The 26,044-nt window shown below is 34.8% G+C and overlaps 1 protein-coding gene across 2 annotated transcripts in view; it reads left to right on the forward strand.

The window, feature by feature from the left end:
- LOC113066073 (junctophilin-1-like) overlaps nt 1–23,390 on the forward strand; it is a 57,262-nt gene extending 33,872 nt beyond the window's left edge. Inside the window, exons 3-7 of one of the 2 annotated variants that reach the window (XR_003279118.1) lie at nt 6,023–6,141; nt 18,388–19,076; nt 19,175–19,271; nt 20,881–20,989; nt 21,026–23,390. Coding sequence is in view for 1 of the 2 variants with exons in the window: in XM_026237679.1 (XP_026093464.1) it covers nt 6,023–6,141; nt 18,388–19,076; nt 19,175–19,255 (889 nt within the window). In the remaining variant the exon portion in view is untranslated. Of the gene's footprint in view, nt 1–6,022; nt 6,142–18,387; nt 19,077–19,174; nt 19,272–20,880 lie in introns of both variants that reach the window. The other variant, XM_026237679.1, reaches the window with a different exon arrangement.
- Nucleotides 23,391–26,044: the final 2,654 nt, after the last annotated feature.

Consider the following 26,044-nt stretch of genomic DNA (forward strand, 5'->3'; position numbering starts at 1 on the left):
ACAAGTATCCAGGATGATTGTGAGCAGGTGATATCTGGAATACTTGAAATTGTCAATGACCGCCACTCTAAGTATGTCAAAAAGAGATTAAAAACCTAATCCAGGCAGAAATGCCCATGCACTGGGTATTTTCTGTTTAATCAAAGCTGATTTTGACTATTCTCACTGCCAAGCATCTGTCTATGTTTTAGTAATGGATGCTGAAGTGCAGTGTTCCCTCTAAGCTGCGCACTTCTTACATCGCAACTCAGAAGAAGAATATGCGGCGCACAGGACAGACGCAAAAAAAAAAAAACAAGTTGGGAAAGCCATTTGATTGAATTCTAGTAAATGCGAAATAATTGCAGTGGTCGGGCAAACCGATATAGACTGGTGTCATAGAAAGAGAATGATGTGTGTCAAATGAAGTGTTGTTAGAAATCGAATACTTCAATGGCTGCAGATCAAATAGCTTAACACGAGAGCAAATGCAAAGATGTGAAATAAAACGTCATGTTTGAAAGAAGAATGGTTTGATTAAGTGGTGGAAATAGTGGATGATTGGCGCAGAATGGTTACAAGACATTTACAGTCACACAAGTGTAGTAGTGTGCAAACTCTACTCTAAACTTGGTAACTATATAAAAAATTTTCTTTTTTTGTTGAAAATATTTAGCAGACAGATCTCAGTTTAAATGCTTCAGTTGTTCTATTCTATTCTATTCTAATCTTTTCTATCAGTTTAAATGCTTCAGTTTGTTTCTATATTATATTATATACCTAATAAATAATTTAAAAAAATTTCAATTATTAATATCTGCTTAATTTTTTTGTTTTTGTATTATATTATTTCAAAGAATTTAACTGTTCTGATTTTTTAAATGATTTTTTTATTATTATTTTTATATATATATATATATATATATATATATATATATAGAGAGAGAGAGAGAGAGAGAGAGAGAGAGAGAGAGAGAGAGAGAATTTATTGCAAAAAGCACCTTAAAAAGTTTTCTCAGGTAAGCTAAAATGTGCATTATTTACATCAAAGGTCAAATCAAATATAAATAGTACATTATAGTTTAAAGTAACACATTTTTTGTGTGTGCAGTACAGGTCTGGTATAATAATTTGTTTTTTTGTTTTTGCTGAAGTGGCTGAAATTAGTTGGAACATTGCTGAAGAGATGTTGCCGCTTTAGACTTTTTGGTATATCTACGCATTAAACAGCTCAGTATCCTGAGTATGAACTTGCCTGCAACTGAAAAGCAGGTTTCTTTTCTTATTTCAGCCGTGTCGGAAACTCTGAAATTTGCAAATTTATTCCGCCCCTGTATCAGAATTTGAGTGACAAGCTGGATGAGATGGAATATGTGATTCACCATTATTTAATTATTTTTTCTTATTTTTGCTCAAACCAAGAATGTTTATCTGCATAAATTATTATTGTAAACCTAGTGTATATTTCTTTGCAAATGTTGAAAGATGGTCTATATAAAAAAAACCGTGGAGTGGATCAGTGCAGTGATGTCAAGAGTGTGTCGCTTCTTTGGTTGTGCCAACTATCTGCTTTTTTCAAGTATAAAGCACAGCTTCATGTTTATATTGCTCGGTGCCAATGCCTTTATCACATCCTTAAAGTCTTCTCTCATTTTATACTAGAGAAATATCAGGGTCTGTTTTTGTGCTGTTTGAATATCCTCACATTTTGTTAGCTGACCTAGAATCAGTAAGATAACAGAATACCACAGCATTATCATCTTCGTGATTACAATGGCTGGCTGTATTTTTGTCATCATTGTTTTATGTACGTTGCTGCGCTTATGTTCAACATACCATTTTGTTCCCCAACTCATTTGCAGATCAACACAGCTTGGATAAATTATTATGCTTTGTTGTTTATTTTAGCAAGCCATTAATTATGTCAGCGTAATTCCACATTCCGGCATTAGACATTGCATGCATATAAAAGCATTGTTATAATTGTATACAATTTAAAGCATGCTAAACGATACCTTTAAACTGACTGATTATTTGAAGTGACTTGAAGAGGATGAATAAATATTTCAATGATTTTTATATTTGGGAACTATCCCTTTTAGGTACTGTTTATCCAATGCTCCATCAGCCCTTTTCATAGACTAAAGCATTTGTTATTCAAAGTGATGTAACCAAAACCTCCTCTTTATTAGCTATTCAAATGCACAATACTACTCGAGTCTTTGTTATGATTCATCTCTGAGACCCAGAGTTTGATTTATGTCTGTGTACTACGTAAAAATCTTAGAGGGCAGATTTTGGCTCGTTTAACAAAATGCAAATATCTCCCGTATAACTGAAGAAATGTGGGAAGGAGAAGGTCACTAAGAGAGAGAGGGAGAGAGAGAGAGGCGGGCACATATTCCACAAATAGCTCCGGGTTCAAATGGACCTTTTGCTGTGATCTGGAGGCAGCCTGTGCTACCAGAATCCTAATCTTGAGCATTATATGAAAACTTTCAAAACTGATCCCAGATAAGCCATGTTAGCTCTTCTCGATGTGGGCCAATGGCCTGAAGGGGGACCAGCCGATCCCACAGGCATGTAGATGCTCATTTGTCTCGGCCCTGGCCTGAAAGGAGGTCACAGAGAGGGGGTGAAATTCAAGTGCACCATCAAAATTAGAGGGGTGCAGAGATGCATACCGGGGTTTTAAATACCCAGAGATCTTGAACTAGGTACACACAGAAACTAATGCATTTTCATGAGGTGGAGTAGATATAGAGAGAGATTTTTAGTTGTTAGTCTCTCATTCATATTTTATAATGCTTCATATGTTATTGTATACACATTATAAACCATTGAGACAACAGAAAATCTGGGATTTAAATTGGCAAATAATACAATTAATATGATATAAATGGTAATATAAAAAATATTTGATGAAAGTTATATAAAAATAATAAACCTAAGTTTTAGGTTTTTATAAAAGGTAAAACAAAGAAGCATTAAGATTCTTAAATGTATACCAAATACCGAAACATGCAAAAATTATTTTCAGTTAATTTATGCAGATGTGGAAAATTGTATTAAATTCTTCAATAAATGTGAAATAGAAGCAGTTTTAGTAGTAGTGTGAGACTTTTGGACTCCATTATAAACTACATTCAAACGTTAAGTTTGGTCATTGACGCTGCATTTATTTGATTCATTTATTTATTTTAAAACAAACAAAATACAGTAAAAATATACGGTAATACTGTGAATATTTAACTGTGATTGTGATAAAAACTACAGCAAAAACAATAATATCGTGATATATTATCACAATTTAAATTAACTGTCTTCTATTTAAATACATTTTAAAATCAAATTTATTTCTGAAAAAAAGTGAAAGTGACATCACATGACCAAATATGATGTCCAGTACTTGGAATTTGTGCTCTGAATTCATCCCATCCAAGTGCACACACAGAGCAGTGAGTAGTGAACACACACACTCACACACACACACACATACACACACACACACACCATGAACACAGTGGGCAGCCATTTTGGTGGGGCTCGCAGGGGGGGCAGTTGGGGGTTTGGTGCCTTGCTCAAGGGTTTCAGTCATGGTATTGAAGGTGAAAGAGTGTGCACCCCCCACCCCCCTCACCCCCACCTACAATCCCTGCTGGTAAAGAATCTGAATCTTCAGCATCTTTATTCCAGTCTGATGAGTAATGATGTCCTTCAGAAATCATTCTAATTTGCTGATTTGCTGCTCAGGAAACTGTTCTTATTATCAGTGTTGGAAAGAGTTGTTCCCGTTTTTATATTTTTGTGGAAACCTTGGATCATTCATTTTTTCAGAATTCTTCAAAATTCCAAAGAACAGTATTTCTTTGAAACTGAAATCTTGCTACCTCATAAATATCTTTATTGTCACTTTTGATCAATTTAAACATTATTGCTGAAAGATATTATTAATTCCTTTTAAATTAAAAAACTTAATCCATACTTTTGTAAATATACAGTATTTCAGGCACCATTAAAATGTTATTGTTAAGAGTAAAAAAAAAAAAAATGTTTCATGGCTCTGTTTATTGAGACTTATAGTGGGCTGTAAGGTGATACCAGGGACTGGCCTTCACAACCCCACAGTCTGTCTTGTACCCCAAATAGATGTGTCTAGAACTCACACTTCATCACTTCCTTTGCACGCTTTTGCATGAGGATTCTACATTGATTGTCATTATGTGACTATCAGAAATTGAGGCCCGTATGCGTCAGAATCTGAAGCTGGGCAGAAAGTACTTCTTTGTCCCTTAATGATGAGCTATTTTAAAACTGGCAGCCAGACTGTCCCAAAGCATCTGGCCTCTTGCATTTTAAATATGGTTAATGATTAAAACAGATGTCCACTTTGTCTAAGAAGGGTTTAACGAAGCCGTAAACATCTCGATCCATCATAGTCACAGGAAGGAACTGATTGATACTTTATAAGGAACTAAAAGCTTTTATTTCTATGCAAAGCACTTTAAGATTCCTTTCAGACATCACATTCTTCTGGTGCATCTTGATTTGACTCGTATTTAGAGGTAGCTGAAGCACCAAGCTTGGACTAATCTGAGTGTTTATCTTGTGCTTTTGATGCTAGGTTGCGTAATGGTTATAGTAATAACACTTAACTGACAGGAAAAATCCCTGACGCCTAATGCATACAGACTCAATCTGGCTGTTCCGTGAGAAGATGAAAACAGTGTGTGTTGCAGCGCGTCAGGGCTTTTGAAGGGATTTGAGAAGCAGGTCACCACCTCGATTCCTGTCCACAAGCTTGTGTTTCAGAATGATGCAGGCTTCATTAAAGCCACCCAGAGGCCAAGCTTATCATGATCCCAACACACCATAAACCTTCCTGTTTTTTTTTCTTCTTTTTTTTTCTTTTTTTTTGTGATGTAAACTAGCACATAAAAAGTATATAAAAAGTATTATATTATATTATATTATAATATAAAGGAAATTTTTATTGAAATATTTAAATATATATTATAAAAATAATAAAATATGGTAAATATTGTGAGCAAATTATATTTTACTAGTTTAATGTAATAAAATTTTAGTATTTTAAATTAGGTTTTTTTGGGGGTTTTTTCACCAGTGATCAAAATAATAAAGCAGAGGCAGGGATACATAACCCCCAACCCCCCACCACCCCATGCACCCACCCAACAAATTGCACTCTGGTTGTAAATATTAGTATTTTATATTATTTATATGTAAAAAAATATATTTTAATAAAAACAATGTGGGTTTTTGTAAATAAATTTGATAAAATATTTCAATTAAAATTAAAATAAAGTACTGATAAATATTATATATATATATATAGATAGATACATATAACATTTATCTATATATAACATTAAAATGCAGATCTTACATTCTTTCTGAAATTAGATTCTGAAAGCCCCATTTTGCAAGCTTATGTTTTCTTAAAAGCAGCAGGACTGTGAAGTGACACTATATCTGTACATAATATGTATAATACATTTTTCCAAAATAGCAATATATTTTTCTTTATTTATTTTTGAATACAGGTCTTAGTTTTCTCGCCATGCATGTTTTCTGCTGAGTAACAGAGATGTGCCCTCTGACCGGATTAAATGCTCTGTCCCCATCCATTTGTAAAAGCAGGATTTGGATTTGACAAAAACGGGATCAGCACACCCTATAGTACGATTTAGGCATCTCCTCCACCCTCCATATACACGCATGCATCGAGCACACATGTGCACATACATACAGATCCCCTCTCCCCTCCTCCTCCATATACACAGCTAAAGGCAGACCACATCAATACATACGTTAATGCATCCTCATTTCAATAACTCAAGCACAAGCATTCAATGAAGCATTTAACAAAGAATTTCATGACCTTTATTAGAATGTATTTACATTATTTATATTTCAGAATTTAAAATATATACATAGCACAAGCGCTTTCACAGCAAAACACTTCTTTAAATGAATTTAAATGATCATATTTCATAAAACTTTCCCTGTCGTGTGTGTACAGGACGTCCCACGCAAGGACTAAGAGTGAAGCAGCAGACCAGGCCGCACTTGCAGCATGTCAGGAATCAGACTTAGCCAGAGCTGTGGCTCATGAACTATCTCCAAACTTCCATCAGCCAGGTAAGTTATAGAAGAAATAGATAGTTTTCCTTTCCCACACACAACACACACACACACCCATGATGAAAGCCACCAGATTATAACCACACACCCTCATTCACATTCCTGGCAACAAGTGCCTTCTCTCCAAAAAAACCTAGCTCAGTGGAGTTTTGCTGAAGGTACAGGACAGAAAGACATGAATGATTTTCCCCTGGCTAATAAAGTTGATTTAGGTTTTTTCCAGGCTGTCTCTCACCCTTTGTTGATCAGGCTGTTTTGCTGCTTTACCTTAAGGTTTTCTGACCTCTGTCATTATTGTGTGACCTCTGCATGTCAGCATCATTTTTCACTTTCATTTTTGAAAATTATATGTGAAAAGTGAAAGTTGTGACATTTGCCAAGTATGGTAGCCCATACTCGGAATTGGTGCTCTGCATTTAACCCATCCAAGTGCACACACACAGAAGTGAGAAGTGAACACACCATTCACACACACCCGGAGCAGTGGGCAGCTATAGATCCAGCGCCCGGGGAGCAACTGGGGGTCAGCGCCTTGCTCAAGGGCACTTCAGCCATGGGTGTTGAGGGTGGAAGAGAGCGCTGTTCATTCACTCCCTCCCACCTACAACTCCTGCCAGCACCGAGACTCAAACCTGTGACCTTCTGGTAACTAGTCCGGCTCTCTTACCATTAGGCCACAGCTGTCCCCCATATGTAAATATTACTAGAAGTTTTTTTAGTGTACTCATGGTCATGAGAGTGTTGTAATGTAAAAAATAAATAAATAAATAAATTATATATATATATATATATATATATATATGTATATATATATATATATATATATATATATATATATATATATATATATATATATATATTATTTTCGTACAAACCTTGTGGATTTTTGTAATGTAAATACATAAAATATTACATAAAATATTGAAATTTAAATTTAAAACACTAGCACTCTTACTCTAATTCTATTCTTTTAAAAAATGGCCCCTTTTAGACTTGCTCTCTATTAATTTACTGTTTGTTTAATTTGCACTAGCTTCTGTAATGTTTTTGTATTCTGTCTGTTTTCTTTTTATTTATTATACAATAAATATTATACAATAAAAAAAGGTCTCTACTAGTTTGCTCTATTTTCTTTCTATTCTATCTGTTGTCTTTTTATTTATTATATAATTAAAACAATGACAACAAAAAGCCTTGTTACGTGTACTGCGTTAAGCTAACTGACACTTGTTACAGCACTTGCATATCATTGCTCTCTTGTTGATTTTGATTGCTTTCATTGTAGAGCTGAAGATCTTTGCCCGAACCCGATGGGTTCGGTCGGGTTCGGGCTTAATTTCTATCATTTTACACGGGCTCGGGCCGGGATCGGGCTTGCGCTCCGGTTTGCGAGGTAAACGAGCGGTCATGTGATGTGTTTCGATTAGCGCGAGAAAGATGCGAAAATGAATGCTGAGCAGGTTTAACGGAGGCTTGCCTCTGGTGATTAGGCTACGTTTTGGTTGCACCAGTAACTAAAGCAAACTCTGAGGTGTGGAAAAGTTTTCACCATGGTTATAATGAGAATAACGAGTGAATAATGACGCACCATCAGTGAGCGCAGGAACGCGCAGAAGACATCTAAAGTGGATTCAGTCACTTTCCTCCACAAAAACATGTAGACCTAGCCTAATCTCTGTGAGTAATATTTTTTCAAATGATAAATATTCATTGAGTCTTAAATGCATAATGTTGACAGAGTATTTACGCTAATGTTGGCATTATTCTTTAATTAAATATCATCTGCTAGTGCGAAGCAAATCTGGCGGAGCCTTTATCTTAATTTCGCCAAATAACCATCTTAATTTAAAATTTATCTTAATTAAAATTTGTTTAAATGACTCGTTTTTATTGGTGCGTTGGTCTATGTATAGGTTAAATGAGCGTATGTCTAGAATGCTGAGATGTTACGATGTCACAGAGGACTTATTTTATTTCTTTATTCCAACTTTCTAAGTGGTTTAGTCTACGTTAGTTATGAGTAAATTATGTTAAAATATGAATAAATGACTCATTGTTGACAAAAAGCAAAAGAGCTGTGTGCATTCGCACATTTGAATAATGTCGGGCTGTAAACGGGTTCGGGCTTTTAAAAAGCTGTCAATCAAAATGTACTTGTTGGGCTCGGGCGAAACCTGTCGGGCTCGGGTCCTGTCGGGCCTAACTTTTAAGGCCCGATTACAGCTCTATTTCATTGTCCTCATTTGTAAGTCACTTTGGATAGAAGCATCTGCTCAATGACTAAATGTAAATGTAAAAATAAAATAAAGATAATTGTTATACTATGTATCCAATGATTCCTCTAAGCTATTTCCCAGCTAAAAATTAGCTGGGAAAGCCATTTAATTTGAATTCTGGTAAATGCAAAATAATTTATTTGTTCAGGCAAAACATTGCAGGGCCCTATTTTAATATTTTAATTTGATTTAAGTGCATGGCCTAAAGCGCACAGCGCAATTGCACTTAAGGTATGTCCGAATCCACTTTCGCTAGTTTAAGGACAGGAGAAATGGTTGGCTTGTCCGGCACGTAGTCTAATCGGGTTGTCCCTGTGAAAACTGAATTCTATTAAATTCTAGTGGTTGACCGATATATCACCAATGCCGATAAGTTTGTCTGCTTGGCCGATGTGTTTGAGGCAGGACTTTTATTTTGACGGCACTGAGAAAGGCAGCGCCTGAGCACACAGTGCTCACAGTCTCTCTCTTGTTGTTCGCTGTCGTCAACAGTTGATCAAATAGAACGGTTTAACAAAGGAATTAATGTAAACAAAAGGTATTATAACAATTGCTTTTATATTATTAGTAATACAAAGGCAAACATTATAATACTTTATCGTTTGCTGTCACCATTGAGCAAATATATGGATTTATGTCATTTAATCAAATCTTTGAATGACTAATGAACATTTAATATCACAAACTAATTTAATCCAGCTGTGAGATCTTGTGAAGTGTGCATTTTTATGCAGCATGATCACGTGTTCTCTGTGCTACGGTCGGTGAGTGTTATTTGAATGCTTCACACTTTAAAGTCATTTCAAATTATTCTGCGCTTTATGCATTTGACCACTGTCATATTCATGTCATTTTCTTTGTGTGTTGTATGTAAAATGACTGTAACCCTGCCTTCATTTGAAAAATATGATTCCCAATGCACACAAACTTCTCAGAATACTGAGTGCTCTGTTGATTACAGTGTTCACTTCCTTTTGAATTATTTGTAATAAATATATATTTATTTGTGAAAATACTTTGTCATCTGAAGTATAAGTATGTTTATTTTTAAATATTATTTTACAAATATTTTTTTTATCCGTTGTAAAATTATTTCAGATTTCTTAAATATAAATTAAAATGTAAATAAAAAATTACATCGGCTATCGGCCCCCCTGCTTTCCAAGATGTCAACATTAGCATCAGCTGTCAAAAAAATCATATCTGTCAACCACTATTCACTATTCTATTCAGTTCAAATCTATTTGAGTCGATTCGATTCTATCAGTTTAAATGCTTCAGTTTGTTTTTATATTATATTATATAAATAATTGAACTGTTCTGTAATTTATTTTAAACATGATTTTTTTGAGAATTTATTGGTAGCATAACACTGTAAAAATGTTTTCTCAGGTTACCTACAATGTGCATAATTTAGTTACATCAAGGGTCTAATCAAATATAAATAGCAAATTCAGGTTAAAAGTTACACTTTTTTTGTGTGTGCCCAGTACAGGTCTGATATAAAGAATCATGTTTTGCTCAAGTGGCCAAAAGCAAGAAAATTTATTTTTTGCTCAGCAAGAAAATAAAAATAGAATATTGTATGTATCTATTTAAAATATTTATATATATATATATATATATATATAACATTTAATTATTTATATTTATTTTTAAGGGAAACAACAGTTTTGCAAGCTTAATTTTCTTAAATGCGGTGGGACTTGGAAGTGATGGTAAATATCAGAAGATCTCTACATGATACATTTAAAAAAAACAATTATTATATTTATGCATTTGTCAGACAGTTTTATCTAAAGGAACCTCCATTTTGTTTGTTCATGTTTTAAGCTACAGGAATGTGTTTTCCTCAAAACTAACCCTTTAAACTTTGCACATGCAGATTCACATATAGTTTTAATGATGATGTTATAGCGGATTAGTAACATTTTTTTATGTTTATAATAATTGTTATCATTAATTGTGCACAATGAGCATATTACACTCCACAAAATTACTTTCTTACTCATTTTTTTAATTTGTTTTATACTAATATTTAAACATTTTTAAATCAAGATACATTTACTTGGGAAGTAACAGTACTTAAGTTTGGTTTTCTAAACAAATGACCAAAATTAAGTGAGTTTATAATAATACAATATATGTAAGTGGGTTAAGAAAAATTTTACGTTTGAGGCTTAATGTCATTTCATTTAAATTTATTTCTCAGAAAACAACATTATATATATTTTTAGGTAATTTTGCTTTTCAATGTATCGTGATTTTAAGAATCTTTCAATATTTTAGTAAAAAACAAGACAAAAATACTTATTATATGCAGTGTACATTGACCGTCCTTTTTAAAACAAATGAAGTTTATTGCTCAAAATTACAAAGCAGTAGTATTAGTAGTCTTTTCCTCTGTGATTGTTCCAGTTCCCTTTGGAAATACTGACAGCAGCCAAAGAATGTCGTCCATATCAAACCGAGAATGTTCTCTGGATGAGGAATTTTAGGCTTGTTGAGTGTGTTGTGCGTATGGCACATTGCTCTCAGTAAGCAGATTCAGATAAGAAGTGGGCATGTCAAGTTACAGCTCTATTGTGCCGCTCACCTCTCATGGAAAAGGTTCCAGAAACACTTCTCAGTTTTCAGAAGCAAACCCCACCCAAACTACACTCTAAACTCCTGTCAGCTGAGCACAGGGAGGTCAAGGGAGAAAGGTCGAACTCACAAGGGGCTTGGTACATAACCTTCAGAAGATCTATAACTGGAAATCACTTTCAAAAGGAGACGCTCATGTTGGACAGGATATAACTGTGCAAATGAATCATGTCTTATAGATACTTGTGAAATCTTAGTAAGAGCTGCTAGGGAGATAAAATCTTAAATAAATGAAGCTGTTACAGGAGAACTGTTGATCTGATTTTCTTAGAACTCACTTTTTTCCTACCATTTGTTTTTACTCTCTTAGTGACCTGATTTACCCTTTTGTCTAAACTCCATTATTTGTGAAATCTAATGCCATATTGTTTAACACCACCTCATTCCGGCTTGTTCAGTGATGAAGCAAAACTGGTTTTGTAAGAATTTGTAATGTAAGACTGTGCCTATTTAAGACAAACTGCACTGAAAATACAAAGAGAACACTTACATAACTGTTACGTTTGGGGTTCTTATGCTCATCAGTTCTGCATTTATAATGAAAAATACAGTCAACAGTAAAATTGTAAAAATTTAGTTACAATTTAATTTTCTATTTTTCTATATTTTAAAATGTAATTTATAGTGCCTGACCAATATGGTTTTTGGGGGGGCAGATACTGATACCTATATTAGGGTGTAAAAAAACTCTGATACCGATATATCGGCCTATATTCTTTGTGTATATTATAGTACAGTACCATTCAAAAGTTTATACAGTATATACATAAACAGAATATATATACATAAACAAATTTTTTGCAATGATCACACCAGTGTGGTGATCAAACACTTATAATGATGTGACAGAGATATGTAATGTAATTCAACTTCAATTCAATTCCATTCAACTTTATTCCATTGAAGTTTGTTTCATTTTGGAACATTCATTCACGGATTTGTTTTAACATAAAAATAATTTTACCATAGTAAAATCTAAATTCTGGTATAAAAAAAATTAATTTTAATTATACAAATCTGCTATTATGACATTAGTCATGTAATTTACACTATTTACCTTAATTGTCCTGAAAAACAGCTAGAAACAGGTGAATAAAGACTGAAAGTCAATGTTTAATGTTAAGAAATTATTATTTTAAGACATGTAAAGCATTTTTGTTCATTTATATGGGCCATCCCAAGCATTTGTTGTTAAACTCCAAAATCAGTTTATTTTTAATTAATAAAAAAATGACATTATTTTATTTGACAAAAAATATATATATATTAACAAAATATTTTAGTATGCATTTGATCAGATAAGTTTTAAGCTGTCATTAGGTCAATTTACAACGTGCCCCTCGGATGTTACAATGTTCTCCACCCACAGGGCTTGTTATCACATTTAACTTCCTTTTTTTTTGAGGGTAAAAGAAAAACGTATACACTGTAATTATGAAACAAAGTGACATATTTGTACTAGTCAAGTGTAAAATTAGTGTGATAAAAAATATTCTGAACCCCATGTGGATTTACACAAACTAAGTCAAAATGTATTACTTTGTGCCTCACTCTCCCCTACCGCTGTAAATAAATACAATATAAATTCACATCTTGCTTCCCTGTGAATGTACAGAGTAAATTTTCCCTTGGAACTGGAATCATGGTGCAATTTCATGTGGAGTCCACTTCGCAGGGCACCTACGGTGGAATAAGACAACGCTTGAATGCTGCCGCCTGAATAAGAGACCGCCTTACTGAAGTGAAAGTGTTGACTGGTGTAACTGTCTTGTGAATGCACCAGCGGAGCCCTTAAGGAGCCCTCCCAAACACCACCGTACGAGCGTCGGTAGCCCCCGGGATCACTAGATCAGTCGGCGCCAGACCGTGAATTTAACCGCCTGCAACTCCTGAATCCCAGAGGCTAAAGTTGCGGGGGTGGTCTCATTCGAAAGAGGGCCTCTAGATGTACACTCAATATGCATTAAAGAGGGTTCCTCAAGCTGAAGGGAGTCACCGAAATTGATGTGGATTCGCCACGCCGTTACGGAGATATGGTTGTTCAAATTTTCAGTGGTTTTCCATAGACATAGCTTTAAAGCATTTCATCCAGGTCGCCAGTAGCAAGCAATGGAGCGCATTCTGCTGGACAAACCAAGTAATTACACCATTTCAAGCATTTTATCTGCGTAATATGTTCTGTAAAAAAAATTATAATAATTCATATGTCTGCATCATATTCACCGATACCGAAATATCGGCGACAGGCTCATATCGGCCGATAATATCGGCAAAACTATATATCGGTCAAGCTCTAGTAATTTGTTCCTGTGATGGCAAAGCTGAATTCTCAGCATCCATTACTCTAGTCTTCAGTGTCACATGATCTTTGAAAAAAACCATCTTAATATCCTGAGTTGGTGCTGAATAAAAAGTTTAAAAGAACAGCATTTATTTGAAATATTTTGTAACATTACAAAATGTCTTTACTGTCAAGTTTGGTAATTAAATGCATCTTGAATGCTAAATTTCTTTAAAAAAATGTACTGATCCCATTTGAATGGTAGTATATATGCATTTGCAAATAATAGTACAGTTTTGTTGATAAATTGGATCCAGTGGGCATGATGTGTTATTCAAATAGACAGGTTCATTTTGATAGTAGTCCTTCTGATGGTTCAGATTAATCCAAGGGAGGATATCATTTGTTAATGAGAATATAATTAGTGCCACTAGATTTAATGACTAACACACTTGAGGTCACAACGGACATGTGATTATTTAATATGATACATTTTCAGTACATACCCTGCATACTAAAACTGGCCAGACATTCACATTTCAAGTGTAAGCACTTATCTGTTTATTTATTTAGGCAAATTTTTTACTGGACTCACATGCAATATGCTGTCCATATGTTTCTATGTTAATTAGAAATTCCTGGTCATATCCTGGTCCCGTTCGCTCATTTGCAATGCCTAGACTTTACAGACATTGTTTAACGAAGGCAATAGCCCTCATATCATGATCTTCTTTCCAAATAGTAACAGCTGCACACAGCGTCTGTTTGAACAAACACTGCAACCAGTTAAGCAACACTTTCATCGTCATGTGACACTGAAGTCTGGAGTAGTGGCTGCTGAAAATTCAGCTTTGCCATCAGAGGAATAAATTACATTTTAAAATGTAAACAAAAATGTTTTCGTTTTATATAATGATTTTTTCAAAGCAGGAACAAACCTACTTCAATTTGAAGTGTCGTATGAAAACAAAGTGGCTTTCTGAAATGATCTGGCCTGATCCCCAGCGTTGCCTGGTTCTCCCACTAGCTCTCAAACATCGCGTTCAGAAAAGTAAACACTAGCACTCGTAGTTGACATTTCTGGCTTATGGCAGATTAGTGCAGAGGTTAAGTATGCCTTTGTAACACATCAGGAAAAAAACGCTACACTGTCGCCATGGTTGTCTTTAGGCCCTATTTGAAATGGTCCACCCGACGAGGTTTATAGAGTGACGTTAATTGCGCTATATTTGGAGCGAGTGTGTCCTTTTACATGGAGCTAACAGAGGGATAGTTGGAATGGCAGGACAGCGAGCAGGGCTCTAACTGCAGCTGTCCATTCCTTCAGTCAGACATTTTGAGCCCTGACTGCACCTCCTCTCCCCTCCTTCCTTTAAATCACTCAGTCACTACACCTCCTCAATGCAAGGTGCACAGAAAGCAGGTGCTGTCCTGACCTTATGATCCCCAACAATTCATCTCTCCTTTTCTCCGTTAATTTAAGCCATTTCAGTACAACCTTGATCGCTCAGATTTTGACATCTATAATTATAAATAATGTGTAATGTATTCATTTATCTTACAATTGGGACTGTTTGTTTTATGTAAATAAACAAGTACACACACACACACACACACAACTACACATTCTTAATATGTTATATTTATTTACTTTTGTGTATATACATAAACACATACATACATAGTCACAATTAAGACAATTAAATACACAAATGTATATATTTTAATTATTATAATTAAAGAAGGCCAAGAACATGTATTTAGAATTAAATAAATGATTAATATATGTATTCATTTTCATTTATTGTTTTTTTTTTTTTACTAACGCATTTTATTAAAAGTCACAATTACTTAAAATCAAAAAATTGTGAATAATTTTATTATTCTCACAGTTGCAACTGATTCCCGTAACAAACAAACAACACAAACGAAATATAGTATTTTATTTTAATATATATGAATGTATATTTTTTTTATTTTATTCATTTAATTGCAAAAGGTCAGTATTGACAGACTGATAGTAAAATGGTGGAGAGAAGAAAGGTCCTCGAGGCGGGACTCAAATTCCATTCACCAGAGGTACAACTAATTAATTATTATTTTTATTTTAGAAGAAAGCTTAGTACATAGATTGACTATAAGTCCGTTATTATTAGTCCATCAGAATGTATGATATAGATTTTGGCATTTTTCATAAATACCCACGAAACTCCACTGGCATGAATGTATGAAGTGCTTAATAAATATCACATGCTCCTTATATTATATTAATATTCTTCACAATGTAGATAATAAACTAAATGTTAAGGTTGATTGCACAGACCGAATGTGTATGTTTGTCATGCCTCTGGTTGGCTGTGTTGTAGCGTCTCTGAATTTGATCTGTTGCATGTTCAGACAATGGTACCGCTTCAGTGCCATCCGCCTTCATGTCAGGGGAAATTGAGTTGTGTCTCTTAACTGTGGGTGAAAAGATTTCATAATCCTTCTCATGTCATAAGAGAGGCCTTTGGATCTTTGTCAAATGCCTTATGCTGACTGTGAGGTTGTGTAGCCACCACTTATATTTGGAGTTGAATTTCACATGACAACATGACAGTTCTGATTATACATCTTGATGCCTCATCATGTTGTGAGATCTTCTTTTAAGGTAACGAGTATTTTCCAATATTTTGTTATTTAATTACTAAGTAGCACTGGTTTTTGTGTTGTTACACAAAAGCAATAAAAAAAAATTCAATTTTTTTTTCTTTGTCTTTAGTTAAAAATAATTCACTTAATTTTTAAGTTTAGTTTAGTTTTATGCTTTTTAATAATTCATGTTAATGTTCGAGAACTTCATTCAAGATATCTTCTCTGAAAACAAGTCTTATTTAATGATGTTTAGATTATTTAGTTTATTATTATTATTGAAAATTTGATTAAGAAAATGATTTTTTTCATAGACTCGCGTAGCCAGACTGAAGGTCTGGAATTAATGGCAGCTTTCATTGGCCAAGGCCCGCCCATTAGGGCCGTTTGACTGACATGTCATACAACCAATCACAGTTAGTTTCGTTCACGTCACGTTTCGAGGCGTGGAATTGTCGTCACAATAACAGCAATGTGTAAACCTCTCAGACATATTTAAAAAGTTATGTGCCGCGAGCTTTAAATATTTCACAAACTTTTGAAAATCCAGCGTTTAGTTGATCCTGATAAGCAACCTTAGAAAATGAGGCCTTTCCGTCACATCAGCTATCAAATGAATACCTCTCTCGTTATTGGTGCGAGGGTCAAATTTAAGGTCGGCGAGGGTGTACTGCTCCAGAGGACTTAAACAGACCCACCACATAGGCCTGTCTAGTGGTGCTGGAATATGGCCAAGATTATCCATTATAACCGTCATGGATAATACAAGAACAATATTATCCTTACTAACCTATGTAGATTTTATATTACATTTCATTACTTCATTACACAGTTTCCTACATTCTGCGCTTGTAATTCATTTGTAGTGATTTGGTGTATGCATTATCATTATGCATATAATGTTGATATATTACAATATTCCCCATTCACAGAAAATGCAGAACCCTATGCTTATGCATTCAGTATATTACTGTTGTGCCATCCCAGGGTAGCAGTCTTCCACTTGAGGATTACAGGGAGATCAAAGCAATCTTAGAGCATTATGTGGACTTTATTTTTAAGTTGCTCCGCAGCTACAAGATTAACAGTTCTTGCCATTGGTTAGAGAAGAACATTCTACACAAAGGCTTGTAACATTAGACATCATATGATCAAAATGACTTTTAAGAACAATTAACTTAGTTAATAGCAGGTCAGATAAGTATGTAAGTGTCTTTTGTAAATGATAGAACAGGCTTGGGTGTTCGGCAGTGAATTATGCCTGAGCCAGCGTGTTCCCTTTAGACCAGTAAATCACAAAAACAATGCCGGGAACTTGTGACAGGAGTTCTGTTCAGACAGAAAGAAACAGAATGAGCATGAGCTCTTATCAAGTTATTATGAGAAATTATCTTCAGAGGATACTTTAAGCCATTTGAACATTAAGAATGTCGTCGCACTGTTTGAAGTCGGTCATCATGGATGCCAGAGATGTCAAGTGAATTAAACTGCAGTTAAATTGTTTGGGCTCAAGCCAGTTGGAGCCGTATGATTTTCCCGGAAAGCTCTATTATGCAGACTCAGCATTGCGTCATTCATGGTTTCGCCATTATACCCTTTACAGAGTTTTGCTTGAGTTAATTGATCTAGATTGGACGGAGAGTTTTCATTGACCAGGCAAACCATGTTTCAAGAATTACAACAATTTAAAAAAAGTGTATTTTATTTTACAGATTAGACTTGAGAAGACTTGAGAAGTGAAACACAAAATTGCATTTATGTAACAATATTCCTTTAAGAACCAGAGTGACGTGTCTGTTACAGCTTGGTGAATTTACATTTATCATAATTTTTTAAATCTTCTAAATTTATACATAATTTCACTGAGTAAAATGTTTTGTGTGTGTGTGTGTGTGTGTGTGTGTGTGTTTATATATATGTATATATATATATATATGTATATATATATATATATATATATATATATATATATATTAATTATATGAAAAACATAAAATTAAATTAATATAGTATAGTAATAAGTATAATTTGATAAATATTTTACACAAATAATATAAAAAAACTTTAGATATTAATTTTTATATGCATTTATTATATATTTGAATGCATGTATATATTTGTTATTTACTTTATATTATTTTATTTTTACAGTATATATAAATTGTGTTTTATAGACAAAAAAAAAATTATCTTTTAAATCCCGATGACCTGCGATTTGGCTACAATGTATGAAGTTTATTGTACCTTATGATAGATAGATAGATAGATAGATAGATAGATAGATAGATAGATAGATAGATAGATAGATAGATAGATAGATTCTTCATGTTTGGCAGACCTGTTTTGGGCTACCTTTTGTGGTTTTGTCATTTCTGTGATGTACTCCAACATTTGATCCCTTTCTTACAGGGCTTGACTACATCAAACAGAAGTTCAGCGATTCGGTGGAGGAGATTAAGGAGGAAGCACCTAAAGAGGAGAAGGAAAAGGAGAAGCCTTCTGGCAGCCCTTTCTATCGGCGCGGCACGACTCCAAGCCACTCTCCTGTCCAAAGCCCGACCCCATCACCTCCTCTCTCCCCTCATCAGAGCCAGCCACCCAACCCCAGCGCCAGCCGGAAGATCAGCAAAGACAACAGCAGCGTAGCCCGAAAGATAAGCAAGGACAGTAGTACCGTCGCTCGAAAGATAAGCAAAGAAGAGAGAGCCACGATTGTGGCAGAGATCACCAAGGTATCCACCCCTCCTCCTGTACCGGCCATCAAGCTACAGGACGTGCCCCCACCAAAGCCCCCCAAGGCCCCTGAAGCCCAGCCCAAACCTGCCAGCACAGGTAATGGACAGCTACACGCTGCTTATCACAGTTACTATGTGAAGCCGATGAGGAAGTTGCCTCCACCAGAGGAAACAGAAGATGAAGAGCCTGAGATGACACAGTCTAGTCTGGCCAGGATGCCTCTACCACCCAAACTGGTCAGGACGTCCACTCCCAAACCAGAGCCCAAGATCAGGAAACAAGAGTCTATCAGACCAAAGAGCTTCGCTGAAACCAAGAAAGCCAGCCTAGATTTGGCCAATGAAACCGTAGCCGAAGAATCTGTAAGTGCTTGGGGGCTTTAAATGTTTCGTTTATACGTTCTGATGTGTGTTTTATGGACTGTTGCTGGAATCGTTACATCATGTGTCTCTTTACCCAGGGTCCTAACTCAATTTTGGTTGCCATGGTGATGCTTTTGAATATTGGATTGGCAATTATTTTTGTCCATTTCCTTACATGAAACACTACCATCTCGGGTAAGCTTACTTATCTTTATACGTTATACTTGAGTTTTCAAAGTTGTAAATGAAAAAAAAAAAAACATTTTGAAGTAGATTTAATTAGAAAATACTATTTCAGTTTTTCGACTTCAAAATTTACTTCCTGTGTAATTGTTTGTGAAATTTACAAGCAGTTTCTGAGTGAAAATCGTTTTTTAGTGTACCGTTTAAAGTTTTGAGTTTTTTTTTTTTTTTTTTTTTTTTTTTTTTGGGAGGGGGGGTTAATTACATTAAATGATAAATTCGATAAAAGATACATTTATAGCAAAAGATTTCTATCTTAAATGCTGTTCGTTCTTATCATCAAAGAATCCTGGAAAAAAAATTAATGCTTTCCACAAATTATTAAGCAACACAACTGTTTTTAACGTTGATAATAATAAGAAATGTTTCTTGAGCAGCAAATCAGCATATTAGAATGGTTTCTGAAGGATCATGTGACACTGAAGACTGGAGGAATGATGCTGAAAATTTTGCTTTGCATCACAGGAATAAATAACATTTTAAAATTTATTAAAATAGAAAACATTTTTGGATCAAATAAATGCAGCCTTAGTGAACATAAGAGACTTCTTTTAGAAACATTTTTAAAATCTTACTGACCTCAAACTTTCGAACAGTAAATATAGTTACAATATGTTAATAGCAACATGAATTATCACTAGAAACATGTTGCATCTCCATAAAATGAAATATTTCTGAGTGAAATAAGTATTCAACCAAGAAAAATGAGAACGGGACTGGAGTCTGATATTATCATGTTGCAGTAAATGACTCGCAAAACATATAATTATTGGGTGAAATCATAGTTTTGGGTAGAATTGTTGTGCATTGGCATAAATATACTAAATAATAGCTTTTTTTTTTTTTGGAAGGGGGGTGTAAGTTGTCAGAGCCTGGTGTCAAAAAGCCTACTATAGACTTTTCAGCAAAAAAAGGGTTGATATAGTTTTCCTACAGCAATAAAATTAAATATGTAAAAGCAAAATAAAAATGTGATCAATTTTACCTGAAATAATCTTACCAAAAAAACTTAATTCTAAGTTCAACCTTTGAGCTGAAATCTTCAATCATTATATAGTTATTTATTTTAATTTTTTTAGCCAACAGCTATTATGAATATTGGAAAATATATGATAAAAAAATTGTTGTACCAACTTAAAGGCAGGGTAGCCCTTGATGCCTTCAGTGTGACTCTACAATTTTCATGAAAATAAAGAAAACTCTTTGAATGTGTCCAAACTTTTGGTCTGTACTGTATGTATTTGCATAGCTCGTTTGCACAGATATGATACATCATCCAGTACACTATTGCAGGCCGAGCAAGAAATGAAAGGTGTTAATATTAAATTATGAACTTTGTACTGTATCTTTTTCTCACTATAAGTTGACCTTAATTGTTTATGTCTACTTTCTTCATTCCATAGAATTTTATTTTAAAGTGGTTTACAGTTTTGTTTGAAGCCAACATCCAAAACAGCTGCTAGCTACAGCCTCCGTGACAACTAGCCCCTTCTGCATTTTTTATGGATGTACAGTAACTTTTAACGTATATGTACTACTGTATTACGTTTCTTCCTTTTAGTGTTGGATGGCGACCCACACAGTGTCAATGACCTTTCTGAAATCCACATGGCACCAGGCAGTGTCCAGAGGGCAGAGGGAGCTGAAGAATCAACATATGGGAGTTTGAGACCCAGAGCATCATCCTTGAGAATGGCGTGGTCTAATATCATGCGGCTCTGCCAAAAGAGAGGAAAATAGTAATAGAGGGGAAAAATTAAAGTACCGTTGAAATGGAAACCAAAGAAGGGAATGCAGTGTAACGTGACTCTTACCTGCTGATGGAAAGCCTTAATATCAGCCACTCCATAGGTTTCTGGCAGAGACTTAACTAGAAATGTTTGATGATGCACTTTTGCATGATGGGCAAGAGCAGCTGCCTTACTCATTTACCATCTGACGTGTAACTGGGAGATGTGCTCGCAGTGCCAGAGGAATGCGTTCAGGGGGCTTTGCTGCAGCCAGCCTGGCCCGAGGCAGCCGACCGCGCACACCAGTCTTACACCCTTTACCGAACCCACTGCAGTTCTTCTCGGAAGCTCTTGAATCGATGCTCCCCTACTGTTCTCATCACCTTTCATTTTTTGTTTTCATGTACCGTTCTTTCTTTCCTTTACATTTGTTAACTACCGTATTTTCCGTACTATAAGTCGCACTTTTTTTCATAGTTTGGCTGGTCCTGCGACTTATAGTCAGGTGCGACTTATTTATAAAAATTAATTTGACATGAACCAAGAGAAATGAACCAAGCGAAAACATTACCGTCTACAGCCACCAGAGGGCGCTCTATGCTGCTCAGTGCTCCTGAGCGCCCTCTCGCGGCTGTAGACGGTAATGTTTTCTCTTGGATCTTGGTTCTAAATAAATGCGATTTATCGTCCACGTGTGACTTATGTTTTTTTCCTCATCATGACGTATTTTTGGACTGATGCGACTTATACTCAGGTGCGACTTATAGTCCGAAAAATACGGTACATTGAAAATCGTGTTTGAATTTAATGCGAAGCAAAATCACTCCTACTTTTTTGTGAGTGTTTCTAATCCAGACGAGGGAAAATATTCTATTATTTATTGAAAATGTGCAATATGATTTATTTTTACACTTACAGAGTTGAATTGCTCATCAATCAGGGACACTGTAGTTGTGTCCCATTTATTCTAGTATTTAACGGAAGGAAAAAATTTAAAAGAATTGATGCGTTTAGAGTTACAGGGACACGTGGTTTCCCACTTGCTGATCACGTCCACTCAAATAATGGTAAAAGCAATCAAAAAGTCTTATGAAGTGTGTTGTTTATTGGCTGTTTGTCGTGTTTTGTAAATTAAGCCTATGCCATTGTGCATGTGATGTTGTGCAAGAGTTACTGTGCTCCAGATGTCAGGTTTGACATGTGACAGCAGCTAAGATGTTTTGAAAAAAAAAAAAAAGGCTTGCTTGCATGTTTGTGACCTTGGATGCTTTCGGTATCAAAAGTCAGGTAGTGCCACAGTCGCGTGGTGCTAGAGGAAGTAGGACATTGCCTTTAAGAGTCTTTAACACTACTTCAGTTTACCTCAAACAACATAGAAATATAAAAAAGCATCGTAAGAGATGAGGTCTTTGTCTTAAATCTGTAGTATGCAAATTCTGACTGACAGAGTCATTGGGAATTCATTTGAAATGTGCCACTAAAGTGCAGAATTAGTTTTTTGGTACATCCTGAAATGTACCTTTTATTTATTATTCTAATGTGCAGTTTCCCTCTTCAGAAGGTTTATTAATGATATATATATATATATATATATATATATATATATATATATATATATATATATATATATATATATATATATAATTCTAGATATTGTTTCTAGTGTTTGGTGAGTGTTAAAGGGCTTGGAAAACTCAGTGTCTCTCCTTTAAACCCTCATTTGCTTTTAGTTTTTGTTTGCATGTGGTCTTTAAATGCATTAACGCCTGTATATTTGATTCAAAACAACTAGTCTGAGGTCAAATATGTTTAAGGCATAAAAATGTACTCTTGAAGGACTTGTTTCATTTGGTTGGATTTCGGTTCTGTGCAACAATGCAGTGCAATGTGTACGGCTCTTTTATATGTTTTCTGGAGAGTTATGAGAACAGGGCAGGACATGGAATTATTTTTCTAAAAACAAATGTTGCACAAACAGAAAAAAAAAACATTTATATTCTATATAAGGTTTATTCTATTTATAAGCATTTTTACAGAGCACAGCCATTACGGTATGAATTCTAAGATATTTTTCTATAGAAATGCACAGTTGTATTTTGTCAGAAGTAGAATAGCTCCTTTATTTCAAGCATTGCATCTCGCACATCATCAGGTTTAAGACTCGAAACCTATATATGATTCAATGTGATTTGAAATGCTGAGGATGCAGGAATCCTTTTTGAACCCTTGAATGCAAAAAAAAAACGTATCTCTTTCATTTCAAGCCCATAGAGCCCCACGTATTTCTGTCATTTGAAAAGTTATGGTATTTATCTGCATAATAAAATATTATGCCTTGTAAGTCTGATTTCTCCATGACTCTTTACTGATTCTAGGACTAGTTATTGATTCACTGATTCTGAATTGTCCATTTTGTTTTTCCTTTATTTTTGTTGGGAAATATTGGACAATACTAATTATTTCCATGTTATGTCAGAAAACCGATAAATGGCTAATTTTACACTTCTAATAAATGAATAAAACAAGACACTCAAACCTACAATCAAATGTTTTAAATGTGTCTTAAACTATTTTGTTCTTAAATGTTAACATTACAAATAGCCAACATAGAGAAAATTAGCATGAACAGTTAAATATCCGATATCAACCGATATCCGATATCGCAAATAAAGCAAATAGCGCTATTTTACTATACATTTATCCATTTTTGTTGGGTTATTCTACACTAGGCAGTATAGTAGTACAGTGCATGTTGCGCTGAACCCTCTGACCGTTTAAAATACTTTCAGCGTTTCACTTTTGCATGACTAAATGTAGACATGCATAGCGTAAGCACTGTGCTCCACACTAAAGAATCAGTTTCACATGTGTAATCTTAAACGTCTTCAGAGGCCAAAGCTCTTCCAGCTTCTAAACCATGAATGTAAAGTGTTGCTGAAATTGGATTAAGACTAGTAAGCAGTGAAGGGGTATGGCTAGTTGTGTGTTTTCTTAAAACAGTGTCACTAAGACGTTAACGTAAGCAAAATGATATTTCTGTGTATAGCTTAGCCCCACTGGAATAACTGGTTTCTACTTAGTAGACAATATAAAGGATTATACATAGTAAATCACTCTTGCGCCCTTAGTCGTAAGCACTTTAAGAAAATCAACATCTGAGTGTAGCGTACTTGGTAAATGACTCGCATACTGGTAGTCTAAACAAACCTGGGCTCTGCTTTCCTGACATAAACAGCTGTCATACTTCTATCTAGATTGTTTCTTACAATAAACAGCATTCCACATTCAGCTTGACCACAGTTTACAAATTCAATTAGGCCAAAGAAATGTTGATGTATGGATCTCAGACACAAACATTTCTCCGTTTATTTTGTATCGACCATTGGATGTTTTTAGCGCTATTTAATTCTTAGGAATTTGCCGTAAGACACTGTTAATTAAAACGTGGAATTTTGGTAAAAAAAAATATGTTTTTGTAGAATCAAAAATTTGATTTATAAGCCATACCTGGAGGAATCATCAGTTTAAGACAAATGAAATATGGCTTAACCTTTAGTTTACTGTTGATACATAAGAAGAAGAGACTTGAGATCTAAAGTCCTTGGGTCACTGGTTTCTTTAGATATGCACACATGTGAAATGTGAAGTGACAGAACTGTTCCAGAACCTTGGATGTTGCTTTAGGCTCAAGAGGAGTGTGATGATGAATCAGACATGACGTGTTGCTTTTCCTTTTAGAGAGAAAACCCATAATTACCTTCCATACTGTACCTAAAACCTACTGACTGAAATAAATGTTGCCAGTAGTTTTCTGTAAGGGGTAGGTTTGGGTGAAGTGTAAGGCAATAGAAAATCCAGTTTGTACAGTATAAAAACCATTACGCCTATGGAGAGTCCCCGTGAACCACAAATGCAAGTGTGTGTGTGTGTGACTGACTGACTGAAGTCACAGGCTCTGCCAAAGCCAAACCAAAATAGTGTAAAGCAGCTGCTGTAAGAGGAGTCAAATGTGAGAACTTTCAAAGCAACAGCGCCATGTGGCTTCATTTGATCACCTGTGTAAGTGTTATAGATGACAGGAAGGTCACTGATTGTTTGGACAGAGAGAAAGACGGGTGTTTGTGAGACTGTGAGAACTTGGGTTTGAATGGATGCATGTGGGATTGGAAGTAGATAAACAAATTTGAATGCGAAAAATACACCTCTGTCACCCGGTTCCCATCTGAAGGGTCTTCAGAAATAATGGCATTTTAATTGCATCCTTTCAAACCTTGAACAATGGCTTTCTTTCATTACTATAAAAACCCAAAACAAAGAAGAGAGATGGACTGTCTAGAGAAAAGAGTTATTTTTTCTCAGGGATGTTTATATAAAATAACAGAAACCTGAAAGGCCTGATGTGGGGAAGACGAAACCTGGAGATACTTGCACTTTAAAGCGGGTTCACAGCGTCATATTTCACCTCTCCTAATATTTCCTCATAAAAGTCTTCACTCCACACTTAAGCTGAAAATAAACAGCTCTTGCATCGCTCCACCACACCAGCTCTTGTTTATTTCAGCCTTGCATGTGAGCGTTCATGACCTTCCCTGTCGTGTTTACCTTGCTAGTTACTTTTTATATATTTACAGTAAATTTTATTTATATATATATTTATATAATTGCATATTAAAATTGTTCATGCACCACATAAAAACACTATTACTGCTTCAAAATAAAATAGTCCTTTTTAAATAATAATAATAAAAAAAAAATTCAAGATTTTTTAATATCAAGACACTTTATCCTTGATATGTTCAAATCTGTTTACTTCAGAGATATATCTGAAATATGTATTTATGAATTAGTGTGATATAGATATATATCATTAGGATAATTTTAGTCATCTGTAATTCTGTTCAATACTGATTACCCAAAAGCCTGTTGTTATGACAGATCCGAATGAACTTGTCAATGGTTCTGCGCTAACTGCTGGCACGCTGCACATAACAAACA

Source organism: Carassius auratus, chromosome 49, assembly GCF_003368295.1.
Source record: "Carassius auratus strain Wakin chromosome 49, ASM336829v1, whole genome shotgun sequence".
Lineage (NCBI taxonomy): Eukaryota > Metazoa > Chordata > Actinopteri > Cypriniformes > Cyprinidae > Carassius > Carassius auratus.